The sequence below is a fragment of the Sinocyclocheilus grahami genome, unplaced genomic scaffold, assembly GCF_001515645.1.
Source record: "Sinocyclocheilus grahami isolate Dianchi unplaced genomic scaffold, SAMN03320097.WGS_v1.1 scaffold148.1, whole genome shotgun sequence".
NCBI classification, from domain to species: Eukaryota; Metazoa; Chordata; class Actinopteri; order Cypriniformes; family Cyprinidae; genus Sinocyclocheilus; species Sinocyclocheilus grahami.
This window is the reverse complement of record NW_015505327.1, coordinates 749,671-765,707: the sequence shown is the minus strand read 5'-3', so window position 1 is coordinate 765,707 and position 16,037 is coordinate 749,671. Positions and strand designations below refer to the sequence as shown.

The 16,037-nt window shown below is 36.9% G+C and overlaps 4 protein-coding genes across 8 annotated transcripts in view; 3 read left to right on the top strand and 1 right to left on the bottom strand.

The window, feature by feature from the left end:
• Positions 1-4,591: 4,591 nt before the first annotated feature.
• Positions 4,592-6,603, top strand: ppp1r27b (protein phosphatase 1, regulatory subunit 27b). Its single transcript, XM_016281230.1, has 3 exons — positions 4,592-5,304; positions 5,595-5,745; positions 6,042-6,603. Exons 1-3 carry the CDS (start codon positions 5,070-5,072, stop codon positions 6,160-6,162), a joined length of 507 nt encoding a protein of 168 aa, XP_016136716.1. The 5' UTR covers positions 4,592-5,069; the 3' UTR covers positions 6,163-6,603.
• A 642-nt stretch (positions 6,604-7,245) lies between these two features.
• Positions 7,246-8,961, top strand: LOC107591941 (protein FAM195B-like). Of its 3 annotated transcripts, none has more exons than XM_016281236.1 (5): positions 7,246-7,375; positions 7,842-7,860; positions 7,993-8,123; positions 8,246-8,350; positions 8,638-8,961. In XM_016281236.1, the coding sequence occupies exons 3-5, from the start codon at positions 8,021-8,023 to the stop codon at positions 8,703-8,705; spliced, it is 276 nt and encodes a 91-aa protein (XP_016136722.1). In that variant the 5' UTR covers positions 7,246-7,375; positions 7,842-7,860; positions 7,993-8,020; the 3' UTR covers positions 8,706-8,961. The 3 variants fall into 3 exon arrangements, with proteins under 3 accessions (XP_016136722.1, XP_016136723.1, XP_016136721.1); XM_016281237.1 differs by having other exon boundaries at positions 7,804-7,860; XM_016281235.1 differs by lacking the exon at positions 7,842-7,860 and having other exon boundaries at positions 7,248-7,375.
• A 2,610-nt stretch (positions 8,962-11,571) lies between these two features.
• Positions 11,572-12,603, bottom strand: anapc11 (APC11 anaphase promoting complex subunit 11 homolog (yeast)). Of its 3 annotated transcripts, none has more exons than XM_016281240.1 (4): positions 12,505-12,603; positions 12,025-12,138; positions 11,729-11,870; positions 11,572-11,613 (listed from the first exon to the last, which is right to left on the bottom strand). In XM_016281240.1, exons 2-4 carry the CDS (start codon positions 12,131-12,133, stop codon positions 11,598-11,600), a joined length of 267 nt encoding a protein of 88 aa, XP_016136726.1. In that variant the 5' UTR covers positions 12,134-12,138; positions 12,505-12,603; the 3' UTR covers positions 11,572-11,597. The 3 variants fall into 3 exon arrangements, with proteins under 3 accessions (XP_016136726.1, XP_016136727.1, XP_016136725.1); XM_016281241.1 differs by having other exon boundaries at positions 12,025-12,135; positions 12,505-12,602; XM_016281239.1 differs by lacking the exon at positions 12,505-12,603 and adding an exon at positions 12,393-12,412 and having other exon boundaries at positions 12,025-12,135.
• A 10-nt stretch (positions 12,604-12,613) lies between these two features.
• Positions 12,614-16,037, top strand: part of ccdc40 (coiled-coil domain 40 molecular ruler complex subunit) — a 15,800-nt gene continuing 12,376 nt past the window's right edge. The window contains exons 1-8 of the mRNA XM_016281201.1: positions 12,614-12,680; positions 12,805-12,990; positions 13,099-13,188; positions 13,394-13,579; positions 13,671-13,754; positions 13,963-14,182; positions 14,994-15,151; positions 15,398-15,520. Coding sequence (XP_016136687.1) covers positions 13,099-13,188; positions 13,394-13,579; positions 13,671-13,754; positions 13,963-14,182; positions 14,994-15,151; positions 15,398-15,520 — 861 coding nt within the window. The 5' untranslated portion in view covers positions 12,614-12,680; positions 12,805-12,990. The remainder of the gene's footprint in view (positions 12,681-12,804; positions 12,991-13,098; positions 13,189-13,393; positions 13,580-13,670; positions 13,755-13,962; positions 14,183-14,993; positions 15,152-15,397; positions 15,521-16,037) is intronic.

Here is a 16,037-nt window from a genome sequence, read left to right as displayed (position 1 = left end):
CTATCTGCAATTTGACGTTTCACCATAGAACACATACAACATAGAATCATGCATTGGCACATAATTAGAAGGATACAAACACAAACGGTAATGATAATTTCCTATAGACCAGGTTGATTCAGGGGTCATACAAAATGAAGTATCATTAATTGGACAGAATGTCTGGTTATTATCAATAAAAATGGAGAAGTGATTTAGAGTTGTTGTAATACATGTTCTCTTGTCTGACAATGTTACCCTAGTCAAATTATTGTGAAGATTAGTTCAATTGATTTCACACGATTCATAGTTATTTTGGAGTGCTCCACACAATGGTTGTTTTTTCAAAGCATCACACTCACAGATAAACCCAAATGGACTTTTGTCACTTGCATTGTGTCCATTCTCTCAGTGTGGACATCCTTTGTCCACATGTGTGCATTCAGTAGACAATGTTCTGCATTCGAGTATGCATATGTTTGTCTCTTTCTGGTATCATGTGCATAGAGTCTGTCTTTGTGCATTTCTCATTTCCTGTTTTCCATCTCGGTGATAAGACTGCTGTCCACAGTCTCTGAAAATAGTTGGATTTCTTTGTTTCTCTTTTCCATTGTCCATTAATTTCTATTTGGAAAAGTCCTTCTAGCTGTTGTTGCAGTTTGTGAAGTTCCATCAGGTCCATCCATGCCATTGTGGGTCTCAGGGTTTCTAGATCTTTTAAGCTTGGAGTTCTGGTTCTTGTAGGTCTGGACATCTCTCAATTTCTGGTTCTGATGATCACTCTGTTCTTTAAGAAGTCCCTTCTCTTGTGGAAGTCCACTGGCCCTGCTGGCCTTCTTGAAGTCATTTTTCTTCTGGAAGTCCCCTGGTTCCACTGGTTTTGCTGGCCTTCTTGTCCTTCAGATGACCGGATCATCTTTCTCCAGCATCTCGATGCTTATACCTGAAACGAGATAAAAAAAGAAGAGGTTTCCCCCCCTTTCCCCCTCAAGAATCTTTTCACATTCAAAACCAAAGCTACAGAAATGTAATCACAGAATGCAATTCAATAATTTCTCATTAAATAAATTTAAATATGAATGCCATTAACACATTTACAAAAAATGATAAAGAATCACCCCCCTTTTGATAGTAAACATATTTTCTAAAATATAATACTATCATAAAACTATTCCTACAATTCACATCAGCATCTGCTTGTGACTGAGCTACAGTCATGTTGTTCATGCAGTGCTGTGTCTGGCAAGGTGTGAATGGCTTCTTCCTTATTTCGTTTCAACAGTGCCAACTGGGTTTCTAAACTGCCTATCTTCTTAAGCAAATCACGATAGCTCATCCCTCTTCAGCCTTGCAATTTCTCAATGACATAACATAGAATTTAGCTTGACAATTTAGCAACTTGTTTTCAGTTTTAATTTCTTCTAATATTTTATTAGTTACCTTGTATGAGGCAAAAAGAGCTTGAAGTGCATTAGCAACTTTTCCCTCTTTGTTTTTAGGCATTTTGGGACCATTTTTTAAATTGAGACATAGCCACTCGTATGGGTCATCTGCCTTCTCTATCCCCTCAAATATTCCTACTGAGCCGTGCTTAGCGATGTATTTAACTATCAACTCTTCCATTTTCACATTCTTATTGAATTGTGTTCAGCAATTCAATAGGCTTCTTTTCCTTCACTGACTGAACATTATCTAGTTACTTTAAGATACCTGTTAGTCAAATTATTCACAGCTCCTGTGCTTTGGCTGCAAATTAATAAAACAGCGACACTACGTCGGGCTTCTAAACCAAATTTTTCACTTCTCCAGACACGGCTACACTCCGTCGGACCTTACACTTCACTACACTAAACCGGTAAAAATGTAACACTTGTCACAGTACGTCGGACAAAACCACACTTCGGGTTTTATGTTATATCTTTAAAACAGTTTACTTAGCCACAGTACGTCGGGCATATCAACACAAAAACACTAAAGTTATGAAATAATTCTGTGACCACACTGCGTCGGGCTGATTCAATTACTTTAGAATCTTAACAGAATGATAACAAATGTCTTACACTTCAGGCAAAACAAGCACTTACAGCTTCAACTTCTGCAACTGTTAAAAAAAACCAAAACATTGTTTTTCACAGTACATCGGACAAAACCACAGTACGTTGGGTCTTTTTTTTTTGTTATATTTTCTCAAACAGCCTTTTTCTAGCCACAGTTCCTCGGGCTCAAACTTATCAGATTAAAACAGTGCCACAGTACGTCGGGCAAAAAACACACTGCTTCGGGTTACTGGTTTAAACTTAAGAGTCGCGGTACGTCGGACTCACTATACTATAACACAACTATCATGAAATAATTCTGTGATCACACTACGTCGGATCAATTCAGTTACTTTAGAATTCAGTCAGAATTATAACATCTTCACAGTCAGTTTCAAATACGTTAGAAAATTACAACTTCAGACACAACAGATCTAATACAACTCTGCCACCACACTGTGTCGGGTTGATTCAATCACTTTAGAATCTTAACAGAATTATAAGAGACCAACAACAAGTTTCAGTTACTTTAGAAACTTTAAACTTAAGCACTTTGCTTCAGTTACTTTAGAAACAACGATTCCAATACAGCTCTGCCATCACACTACGTCGGGTTAATTCAGTTCCGTTAGAATTTTAAACAGAATTGTACCGTATATGCTTAAGAACTCCTCCTGCTAATACTGAATAGATTCTCTTCTATCCTTACAATTTCTTTTCTAGATTTTTTAAACGAGGGGATTCCCTGACAAAACCAGCAAAAAGAAAGAAACCGCTTTTCTTACCTTTTTTCCTGCTTTTTGGAAACTCCTGCGCTGGGTGGCTCGCCAATGTAAGAAAAATGATGAGGACGATGAAGATCTCGATGAAGATGTTTATTGCAGCATAGCAGTGACAAAGTACATGTAGTACCTTGGGTTCAACGGAGTCGGAATGAACCACGAACATCCTAAGCTCAAACATTTTATAGGCCTACTCTATTACGTTCATCTTCCCGTTTCATCTTCCCACATGTAAATGAAGTTTCGTCTTAAATGTAAATTACGGATAACAATGAAAGTGATAGCCTTCCGTTCCCACTACCAAATGTTAAGGTGCAATTATATTCAAGTACCCTTTTGGTCAGCAGATGGTTCTTGATGGCCTACTGCCGCTCCCACGCTATAGGTGACGATTGACGAAGTAACGTTCAGGAGATACTATTTACATATTATTGAGATCGGAAAGAATTATCTCTATGATAATTAAGCTCTTTGTATGGAGAGGAGAATAGTTTACTTGGAGTGGAAGTTTGGTCGAGGCAGACTATAATTTCTTACAATGCCTTTCAAATCTTCTTTGCAGAGTTTTAGATATTTGGGCATATATGTGACAAAAAGTTTTTCAGATTTTTTCAGACCACAACTTTGTCCCTTTGCTTAATAGTCTATTTTATTCCCAAGTCCTTTTTTGTTGCACTTGATAGCTCTATTTCTACTTTTCTCTGGAATAAAAAAAAAAACTCCAAAGATCTGGAAAGGCATTCTGCAGAAGCCAAAACCATTGGGTGGTCTGGCTCTTCCTAATTTTCTAATTATTATTTGGAAGCGAATATACGCTCTACTCTGTTTTGGTTCTATTCAAGCAGCTTTGTCCATTCCCCATCCTGGCTGCACATTGAGAATGTCTCATGTAAGTCCACCTCCCTGGATGCCCTTGAAATATTCAAATAATATTAAAATTTAGTCTTAAAATCTGGATCCAATTTTTGCAGCATTTTGACCTTCATGATACACTCTTATTATCCCCAACACATTCTAGCCCTTTGTTTTACCCCTTTGTTTTGGACAGTGCTTAAGCCTCCTTGAGGGATCTTGGATTGGTTTCTATTGCTGAGCTCTATATCGATAGTGTTTTTGCCTCCTTTGATCAGTTGACCTCTCAGTTTAATATTCCCAAAAGCCATTTTTTCAGATATTTACAAATTCGAGACTTTGTACGTAAAAAATTGTAATCTTTCCAAATGCGCCTCTCCCTTCAGATTTGGACACCATTCTGGGTGTGGATCCTTGTGTACAGGGCACTAGTTTATATTCACTAAACTAGTGAATATAATTGTTAATTTGCAATTTTCCTCTGATAACCTACTCAGTGCCAATGTCTGGTCCCAAGACATTGGCACTGACTTTAATAAGGAGACATGGAAAGCAGTCTTCAAAAGGGTTTACTCCTCTCTTTGTGCACATCACAGGCTCATACAGTTCAAGGTGGTTCATAGAGCCCACTGGTCTAAGACCAGGCTAGCTCACATTAACCCCTCTTATTGACCTGGAGTGTGACAGGTGTCATTCCGGGGGGTTACCATTTCAAATTACTTTTACCCTGCGTAATACCCAGAACATGTAGAAACTTCTGGACCCAAGTAATAATAGGGGCTGAGTAATAATAACTCAGCTCACAAAATAGAAAGTCAGGTAGATTTAAAGTAGAAAACACTGTCAGGCCTGCTGTCAGGGATCATGACATATTAATGTGATTAAACAGTCATCTGCAAATAGAGCAAGAGCATAAACAAAGATAAACAGCAAGCATATTCACTGTGTACTAGAAATTACTGTTGGCTTCCCTGCTGTGTGACAACAGGAGCTGGGGTGGGGGAATTTATCTGAAGAGGTGGAGGAAAGATTTGGTTTAAATGTGGTGTGTGAAAACAAGCTGAGGTTACGGATCTTATTGCTAAGTTGGATGAGAATCGTAGGGGTGTGACTCTAGATCACACCCACTCATCTTCCAATTCAGTCATCTGAGCTATGAGATGACAGTCTCTTAATATAGTCAAGTGGGGGGTATATATAGGGTACACAGAGAGCCCTGACTTCAGACCAACCTCTGAACGACTGTCTAGGAAGGTACTCTACATCAAGAGAAAAACAAACAACCAAACAGACTGAGCAGCTGGAAATTTCAAGACAAGCACCTTGGAAAAGAAGAAATTCTGAAGATCTCTGATTGTGCTGAACATTGAGAATTAGTGCGGAATTTCTCATCCAATCTTAGGAACACAAACATTAAAGAATGATGAAGTACTATCAGTGTCCAGTCACCCAGACCATGCGCTATGAGGGGTGCAACCCAAATGCCACTAGACCACTATCATGCTTTCATTCACGGCCTTCCATCAAACCTGTTCGCAATGTTCACTTTCCCAACGACATAGTTTTTCAGGATTATGTCCGTCAAGGAGAGCTGGAGAGAATTGGACGCTTCATTAGAACCAAAAGAGTGAGTCTGGACACCATCTATCATTCAGGTAGGAAAATCAACTACTTGTGTACGCAATTGAGTCAGCTATGGAAAGTAAGTCTTTGTTCAGACTCAACTAGATACTCTGCATGCAAGTAATTAAAATGCAGTTATGAACACAAAAGCATTCCATGATCTCTAATAAAGGCTATTCATCCTAATAATTAGCAATGCCATTTTTGTCTAGGCAGCTCTTACTATTTGATAACATAATCAAAATTATCTGAAGCTTTAATCCACTGATAATAGAGTTGTCTGAGCCTGTCCTTTAACATTAACTCCTTGCTGATTGTCCAGGCATGGCAGCCATTCATGAAGCAGTCCTATCTGGAAACCTGGAGTGTGTGAAGCTTCTGGTAAAACTTGGGGCTGACATCTCCCAGAGGGACGAGGACGGATGGACTGCCCTCCATATGGCCTGTAGTGATGGCTTTCCAGAAATAGCTAAGTAAGCAATTTTAATTTAATGTATTATTTAGACTTTGGTAAACACAAATTAGACCTGGACATTTAATAGATGATTACTATTTATAGTAAAGGAAAATAAAGACAAGCCTTTAGTTGTGATTTCTATTTTTTTAATAGTTCTCTGAAAAGCGAAATGCTTCAGCAAGGAAGACTTACAAAAACAGAAAGCTGTTTACCAGCTGTATTCTTTGATCTCTAAAATGTGCATGATTATTGAAACCAAATCTGTCAAGAAACTGGTGAAAGATTTAAAGAAAGTTTTTATTTTTGTTTCAGGTACTTGCTTTCTTTGGGTGCAGACACTGAGGCTGAAAATGACTGTGGGGAGAAGCCCATTGACCTCATTGACCCAGACAGCAAAGAGTTTCTTGAACTCTTTGGGGTCGGTGGTGCCTGAACTTGCCTGACATTGAAGTTCTGATTATTTTCTTCTGATATGGCAGTTGCCACGTTAAAGGGATAAAGCCAGAAAAGGAGTGAAACAGGCACTGTGTATGCCAGTGGAGCTGGTAGTTGAGACACCTTGACAGAGTGTCCATTTATAATTGTCTGGTCCTGCACATTTGGACCAATGACAGTGATAGGATGTGAGTTGCACTTGCCTCTGCAGGAAGGAACTCTTCTAGTGTTGACAATGCAGTGTGTTCGTGCTGTATACTAATGACAGTCACAACAGCTGTTCTGTGTTAATTTGTTAACGCTTTCTATTTTGAAACATGATTTTTAAGTAGCAGATCAATGCACTAATGAGAGTTTGATAAATAGCTCACTGTGATTGTATGTGATTTTTTAAAATCAATTTACATATAAAAAGTCTTACGGAAAGTCTTAATTTTATACATGCCTGGATTAAATGTTTATATATATATATATATATATATATATACATAAAAACAATGCTGTCTGTTTTATTTTAGCTGTTGTCTGTGTCCATAGCTCCTCACACAATATACATAAAATAATAATACATAATAGGCTTCAGACTAATTTATTATGCAATTGATCTTTTTTTTAAAGAATCCTAGCACTGTTTATTTCCTTTTCAATGTAAAATCAAACAATTGTATGCCACTTGTTATTGAATGACATATTATTGTGTGGCACTTGTTATTGAATGACATAAGTTTTGTAGAAATGTAAAAATCCTTCTGAAAGGCACGAACACGTTTGACAGTTAACCGAGGATGTGCTCTGCTGAACGAATCGCGAATGTGCTGTGTGAAGTCGTTTACACGAATCGGTTCTTTTGAAACACGTGATAAAAGGATCAATAAACATATTCAGTGATTCTTCTACGGTTACGTACGTGATTCAGCTTATAGAAAACAAAGCCAGCGATTTAAGTACTAAATTTACTTTTCGACCCATTGAAAAATTTTCGGTAAATTCCAATTAGTCTTACTGTCAGTTCACTCATTGGATCTCAGCTCATTTACGACTCAGACATGTCTGATTTTTGTGATCCATTGAAAAGATCCGATTCAACAGAATGATTCGTTCTCCAGTCTGACATCACTGAACTGATTGTGCTAGACACCGCTGAACATAGCATTGTACGTTGTTTTGACAAGTGTCTTTTTGGCTGGGACAAAGGATTTCAACGCCACATTGTAAGTCTCAAATGCGCAAAAGTTTTAGTTACATTAATCGTAATATATTAGTCACGTTATATTGATCCCTGGTTCATGCATCGAGTTCTGTTGTGTTTTTTTTGTGGAGGGTTTCTGTTTTTTGACGTTAGCTTGCTAAGCTAGCTGGGTATCATTTGCGAAAATATGTCGTTATTTTATGGGAAAATATAAAAACGCATTTGCTATTTCAGTGCTATATAACGGCAAATTAGTGTTTGTTTGTGAGACTGACCTTAAACTACGTTCGGCATAGTTTAGATACCGAGCTAGTTGGTTGGTATAGTTTGAACTGAGCAGCTAGTATTAAAAATATTGAATAAACAAGTCCTGAAGATAAGATTTATATGTAATCTAGATGGCAGCACGTAAAAAACAGACCAGCTCTAAAAGTTGTTGCTACATTTCAGGTTTTAACCGCCTCATTTTGTGCTTTGACACTTCCTAGGGAGCACACAAATAGTCAGGTAATTAACTCTTTAGTTGTCCATTTAACAATAGGATCTTTCACAGTGGGTCTGTCTTTTAAGTGTTTTAAATTTGATTTAATAATAGTAAACTGTGGCGTTTGACAATAGTAAACTGTTGGATTTTGACAGTGTTGTTGGCAGCTCTCCATCTTTAAAAATGGTTCAGAATTACAAACAGACAACTGGAGCCTCTTCCCCAACCAACACTGAGGAACTACTCACACCAGCACATGAGGAAAATGTGCGATTCATTCATTACAGTACGTTGGCTCATAAGAAATATTTTCAAATGTCAGAGAGCCATCAAAATATCCTATTTGTATGAGAAGTTTTTTGGGGGGGAATTAAGAGTTTTTTATAACATCAACTCTTCCTCCAACAGCTTGGCAGCGTGTCATGAGAGAAATGCAGACTTGCCAGGGAAATGAAAACAATAACCAGGGACCTCAGAAATATGTGGAGAGGACGCCAAACCCTGCACTAAACTGTATGTTCAACTGGTTGATTTACATTTAGTCATTTAGCAGATGCTTTTATCCAAAGTGACTTAATTTAACCTGAGGATTGTATTTTGTTGTTGAAGGAACATAAGAGTGATAAATAATAAATATTGGTTGAAATATTTTGGCAAAGCTGTTTGAACAGTTGTTCCCTTATCTTGCCTTATTTTTCATAAAAACCAAATGAATGAAAACTGATAATTTTTCTAAAGACTTACCTGAAATATGTTGAAAATGCATGCATGCTCTCTAACGGTTTGTTTCTACTCTTCAGCTTTTACACCAGTGGACTTGAATGATGTGAAAAGGAAAAACACACAAGACCCCAAAAAGTCTTTATGAAACGATTGGATTTATCCAGCATACAGACTAATACAGCATAAATCTCTTGCCTAGTGCACTGATGTTATTCAGGCCATTTATTTTGCCGATTTTAAATGATCAAAGTTGTTCACTGACAATGACTTTGTCCTGTATTTAAGAACAGATGTTGCTGCTTTAAATATGTTCTTATAATCTCCATTGCATTTCATCAAAGTCCCTTTAAGGCAAGTCATGTCACTCGGCGGCCATCTTTGAAACGCCTCTCGGGCATGCAAGTGCAACTCCTATCTCTTTGAATGGGGAAATCATCAAATTCTCCAAAACTGCTCACAAAGCTTACGGTTAAATTTCATATTTGAAATCACCAATGAAATCTGACAACAACTGTATCACAAGAGTTGTTTATTTTGCTCAAATAGCATTTAAAAAAGCTTATTTCTCAAGATAGACCAGCCAGTGCGCATGTACATTCCTAGGCGCATGTCTCAGAGTGTTGACTGTTTCTACAGCAACTGAGACTTCTAATGGCAGCTGCAGTGACGCGCGAAACGCCTCTCGGGCATGCAAGTGCAACTCCTATCTCTTTGAATGGGGAAATCATCAAATTCTCCAAAACTGCTCACAAAGCTTACGGTTAAATTTCATATTTGAAATCACCAATGAAATCTGACAACAACTGTATCACAAGAGTTGTTTATTTTGCTCAAATAGCATTTAAAAAAGCTTATTTCTCAAGATAGACCAGCCAGTGCGCATGTACATTCCTAGGCGCATGTCTCAGAGTGTTGACTGTTTCTACAGCAACCGGGACTTCTAATGGCAGCTGCAGTGACGCGCTGACTTTACCGATTAGCGATTGGCTCTTTTCCTCAGAAGGCGTGGCTTCGTTCGATAGAGCGGCCATATTGAGCGTAGCATATTTCCCCATTCAAAACTATACGAGTGACATGTCTTGGGTATTCTATAGTCTTTGATTTCATATAGGGCGAATTCCAAACGGAAGTGAGCATCCCTATGCCCTACTCCCTTCGAAGGGCAGAGCCCTTGAAGTGTGTTCTTTGAAGGGTGCAGGGCATTACTATCTAGTATAAGCATTTGGAACTCCCTTGGCAAAGGAAATGACTGACCAAATGCCAAACTCTGCATGTGTATGCAGCATTCAGCACTCCCATCAGTTGTTGCAAATAAAGATTTTTTCTTATTATTTTATTCAAATATTGTCCAATTGTCTTATTTACTATTAAACTTTTTAAAACTAAACTTGCTTACACTACCGTCTTAAATCATATTTCTATCACTGGCAAAAAATGTTTTGTATTACATTAAAATAAAGACAAATTTAATTAGCCTATTCTACTTGAAATCAACCTCAACTTTGCTTTAAAATGCATCGCAAGATCTCCTAATTTAAGATCACATGATCACAAATGGAAATCACTTTCGTGAAGTGAGTAAAGTGACCATTGCATGTTCTTCGCTAATGGACTTCTGGAAAGGCCCTTCAATTCAGTTGTTCACTTTTGTTTGGAACGTCCCTACAAATGGCGCCCCCTTCCCGAAGTGAGGCCATTTGGATTTTGCCCATAGAGTGCTGCAGTGATGATGTATTTTTGTAGGTGATAAATGCCTGGATTTATCCATTGGCTTTTGGATTATTGCAGAAAACAAGCTCTGAGACTAACAAAAGTTATTACGTTAAGTTTGGTTCATAATGATAATTTTCACAAATTAACACAATTTAGATGTAGAGTAGATTTCCTGTTCAGTGTTTCTTGTTCCTGTTTCCCATTGAGACATTTAATGACCCCGAAATCCTCCTTTAGCCATATGTTAGCTCATTAAAAAAAAACCTCACAATTTTCTACAACATAAAATACTGATGATGTATTTTATGTTGTAGAAAAAGCTTGAACCTGGGTTATCCTATTTCAGGCATTTAACCAAATACCCATTGACTTGAGGACAATGAAAACGAGAAACTCATTTCCAGGATTTGGCCTACAAAAATATGTCATCCCTACAGCACACTATGCTAATTTAAAAACACATCAAAGCGTACATGTAAAAAAGCAAGTCTTTTTGATCTATAATTTTTAACATCAAACCAACAAAATAAACTAAAACAGAAACGTAGACAAAATGAATTTATTTTTACTATTTTTTCAGTAGTTATTCCATGTTGCAAGAAAATGAAAAGATGGGAGTAAGATTTGCTCATAGGTAAAGTACTGAACCTCATATCTAGAGACTTGTTTGAATTTCTTTTATGTTAATAAATTCAAGAAGTGGCCAGTCATATCTAGCTGTCTGTGATTGAGGGAAGCATATGGGGAAATGTGCTATATATTTACACATTTTTAATCCAAGTTTACAATTTAAATTAACCATTTTTATGATTTGCAAACACAGAAATGGTGGTTGTGGGGCAATTTGAGTCAGTGGTTCAACTTTCCTCCAACCTTGTTTTAATCCTGATATATAAAATATTATTTTCATGTAGCACCATTAATGTACTGTATATATTGTTTCTGAAAACACTGAAATATAGACATGTGGGCAAAAGAAGGCATGAGTGCAAAAGAGTGTTGATTAAATTTTAAAATATTTTAAATTGTGTGAATTTCATGTCAATGATTTAAGACATGCACAAGCGCATACCATTGTAAGTGTCCTGTGACATTCTGTACGGTGTTCATAATTTAAAATGACTGTCCCTTGGACGGCAAAATGCAGTCATTTTATCTGTAATGTCAGCTACTTTGTACAAAACCATACCATGTCTTTTTAAAAATATTTTCATTTTGTGGGATATTTAATCACAAAACTGTACATTTGTAGGATGTAAAATATACTATTGTATAAAAAACATACAGAAGAATCAATCTGAGAGTGTACACTTATTTAATCTCCTCAGGAAGTGTCTCCCCTGGAAAAAAAAAGAACATTCATTACTGAGATAGTTGTCACATTATTTTTAAGAATATATACAGAGTTCACAGTGAAAATCCAGGTGTTGTGCTGTTGCCTGACAGCGAGCTCACTCTTTAAACTTCCACTCCTGACGGCACATTGGGCACTGCTGCTGCACTTGCTGAGAGTTCAGCCACTTCAGGATGCAGTGCATGTGGAAACAGTGAGAGCACTGACCCCAAACCAAAGGGCAATCATCTCCTGGGACCTTACCTGTTAAAACCAGAGAGTACATTTCATTTTGAATACATTTTGTTCAACTACACAAAACAATTTAAACTAAAACATCAACAGGATTTCATGACAAAATGGCACACACAAAAAGGCACAGGTGGCAGTGTATGTAAAGTGAAACCATGTTACCCACAATCTGGGCAGCAGCCGTTAAAAGGCGCTCTGCAGATGCCGCAGTTCTCATCGTTGGCTACCCACAACCAGGACGCCACACCATTCCACTGCTTTATTTTAACCTTCATCTCTTCTGGAAGTTCACAAAAACAGAAGAGACTGCACTCAAAAATAGTAATTTTATATAGGATCCCTGGATTTGCTGAATGAATCTCATGTTCATGTACATGATATTTACATGGTACTTTGCAAAGTAATTCTAAAATACTACGGTAACGTTACATGTCATGAAACTGCTTTTCATGGTCATAATACTACGACACATCATGTACTATTATGGTATTATTCTTTTTGGTATTTTTTGTTAGAATTGAATGACATATCCACCCATGTCAGCTCAGCTATTAATGAAACACTGGCCTGTTAATACGAATCTAAACATGTGGCGTTTCCATGCATGATAGAGAGCAAGTAATTTAACTGGTTTAAAAATACTGACCGACAGGAGTGTAATGATTGATCAAGCTCACTATGTTAATTTCTTTGTATCCATTCCGTCTTCATACAAGTGCCTCTCAGCTTAGCTTTCTTCGCGCTCTCTAAAGCCAGTTGAAAGCACAACACTGCCACCTACTGTGTGGGAGGTAAATATAGCCTTAAGATTCTTCAAAAAAGGTAAACAAACAAGATACCAACGAAGTTACAATGAAGATACAATTTTTTTTAAAAGAACTCTACTATGTTTTATATCTTGCTGTTTGAGACCCCCCCCCCCAGATTGATTGTATCATTTATAAAGAGCAGCGAATCCGGAAGTGTGGCGTCTCCTAGCAACGGAGATGCAAAAGAAACGCTGAAGGTCTCGCGCTGCTAAATGGTGACACCAGAAATTATTGCAAATTGAACGATAACTTTTTATAACTTTGGGGAAACATTGCTTCCCAACAGCTCTCTGCCACTCAGGACCAGGATATAAAAGAAACAGGTGATCATTTAAAAGTATTAAAATGCAATTACTCTGTAATGTCCTGTTAATGTATTAGTGTCTGTGTTGAATTACGGTAACTGTTACTTTATTTTTGATTATGAAGAGATGGAAGGTGGTGGGTGTGATGGAGGTCTGCTGGAGGATGAGATAAACAGGCAGGAAGAGGTTCCTGATGAATTTACAGAGCCTCAGGAGGTCTAGATTCATACACGAACCTTTCATTTGTATCAGTTTAACTCTAAACACTAAAGACATTCATCATATAGATGATATCAGAGTTAAAAACAGCTTTTTGCTTTAGTTTTCCCATTGTACCAGCGATCTTGCACGGCTTGCAGCGTGAACTAAGTTGGTTTTAATGTACTGTAGAATGAATGTTTGTTAATGATTTTATTCATAGCGGGAATCGATGGAGCAGTCAGACCATTATGACAGAGGCTCTGATCATGCTGGCACCAGTGGACTTGTAGCTGGGACTAGTGGACAGCACTCCCTCCAGCTGGAGATCAGTGACATTGAGGCAGAAGAGAGAGTCAGAGAGGAAGATGAGGAAGAGGAAGAACTTGTAGTGCTGGATCCTGAGCATGTGTGTAAACGATTTTTTTTTTGGCCAAAGCAAAAAGAATACAATTCTCATACCCCATCTCATTTTATTCTTTACATTTTGTACCCATCAGCCTTTAATGAAAAGATTCCAGTCTGCATTGAAAAACAACCTCAGTAATCAGCTGGAGAGATTGAACCTTGAGCTCCTTGAGAAGGTAATAGAAAAAAGAAAAGGAAAAAAAAAAACCTTGGTGAAAACTCTTGGTACTTTCCTCTACAAATTATTGATATGATCCATTTTTGTATAGCTACACATGCACACTGAGCAGAAATGACAAATTTCTTTTGTACTTCGGGAAATATATGCACACACTTGTATAAAAACAAGGGATACGGAAACTGATTGTTGCTGCTCTGCTGCAGATAGTAGTGGAGAAGGGAGAGGCTCAGAAACGTCACAAACTTGCTGAAGAAGTATACATGGTGCATGAGATGTTGGCCAGACTCCAGGCATCTCTGGAGGCAAGTCATGAGGCCAATGCACAGGCTGCTTCTCAGCAAAAACAGGCCCAAGACCAGCTGGATGGGGTAAAAAATCAGTACCGAGATACTGCCAGTCAGGCCAACAAACAACGTATGCAAGGTGAAAAGAAGATCTATGAACCAGTGTTATTTTGTATTATTTATATACTATTATTTTTATTAATATTTTAAATTAGCTTTTATTTTTGTATATTGTTTTTATTTTTTTGTAGTTTTCTCTTTGTGTTTTTTATGCTTTTGTCATTTATTATTTATTATTGTTGTTGTTGTTTAAATATTACTATTTAAGTTAGATTTATTTTATTTCAGTTTTAGTTTTAGTTCAGTTGTAGTTTTTATTTATTTCCAGTTAGTAATTTTAGTGCTTCAACTTAAACTTATTTTAGTTATTTGCCAAGGTAACTTTTCTAATTTCGATTTAGTCTTGTTTTTCATCTAATATTTATATTTTATTTAAACTTTATTTCAGTTAACAAAAATATATGGTTTTTAGTTTTGGTTATTAATAACTGCTATGAACAAGAATGCAATTACAGTAGAGAAAATTTAGCTCTAACCAATGGCACATTTTAAGATACTGAACACAGGTGTGTTTGGGCTGCTATTGTTCATTAGTTCTGATTTCTGATTGACCCCAAAAATTGTAAACATTGTTACTCTGTGGCGCTGTAAAACCCTGTTATCCAGATATTATCCCAACCAGCCCAGCATAGTAATAATAATAGCTCAACCAGTGGCTTCAGTTTGTGGGGGGACTACCTGTTGAACAATAGCAGATAGCAGAAATTATTTGAAAATAATTATTTTACAATTCTTGTAGTGCAGACTTCATCTTTAGACAATCAACAAGTCAATTAAATGCAATTAAATCTCAGTTTGTCTTACCTTAAACATTTGTGCTCTCTTTATAGTCTCTGATTTACAGTCTAAAGTGGACAGCCTGGCCCTGAAGTTGCTCTACATGCAGGAGGCCAATACTGACCTGCACTCAGACATCAAAGCCATAATAAATGCTTCACACAAAGCCCAGAAAGAGAGAACTCAGGCAGAGGAGCATAAACACCAGCAGGTGGAGTTCTAGAGCACACGACTTCAAATATTCCATTTAATGTGTTTAGCTATTAATCACTTTATGCATTCTCATATAATTATTTTTACCAGAAAATTCTAGTTATTCTGCTTTAATGTGATAAAAGTTACTATATATATATATATATATATATATATATATATATATATACACTGCATTCTTTCCATTTCATTGAAGCTCTGTTATATGTTCGTTCAAGCATCTCTCGTTCTTTCTCTCTGTCAGGATCTTTATGTTGAGCGTTTGACCAAGCATGTGGAAAAGCTCTCAGAGCAGATCTCTCTGTATGAAGTTCAGAACATCACTCAGACTGAGCAGACAAAGGCTGCAACGGAAGCTCTTTCTGAGGTTAGACACCTCCACAAAAGTTCAAGTGACGCATACACACTCAAAGTTATGATTTTTTATGAATAATTTTTTAACTAACACATTTCACTTGAAACATCATATTTTTGGTTACGATCAAATTTAAATATTATTGGGAGCAACAGTACTGACTTACTTACTTTTTGAGTGAATTTCAATACTGGTCCATAATTAGCTAATTTAGTACTATTGGTTCTGGAATTAAAGGGAGCCAGATAAGATTTCATCACTGATGTCATGACATCGATCAGTAATAAAATTCTGAGAAATGAATTGTTCTTCCACTCTAGATAAAGTATAGATAAAGATAAAGTATAATTTAATGAAAAGTTTACACTACCACTCAAAAGTTTAGGGCTGGTAAATTTTATTTATTTATTTTTATTATTATTAATAATATGCTTATGCTCACCAAGTTTATTTGATCAGAAATACAGTAAAAATAGTCATATTGGGAAATATTACTATAATTTAAAATAAGTCCCCCCCCCCCCATTTT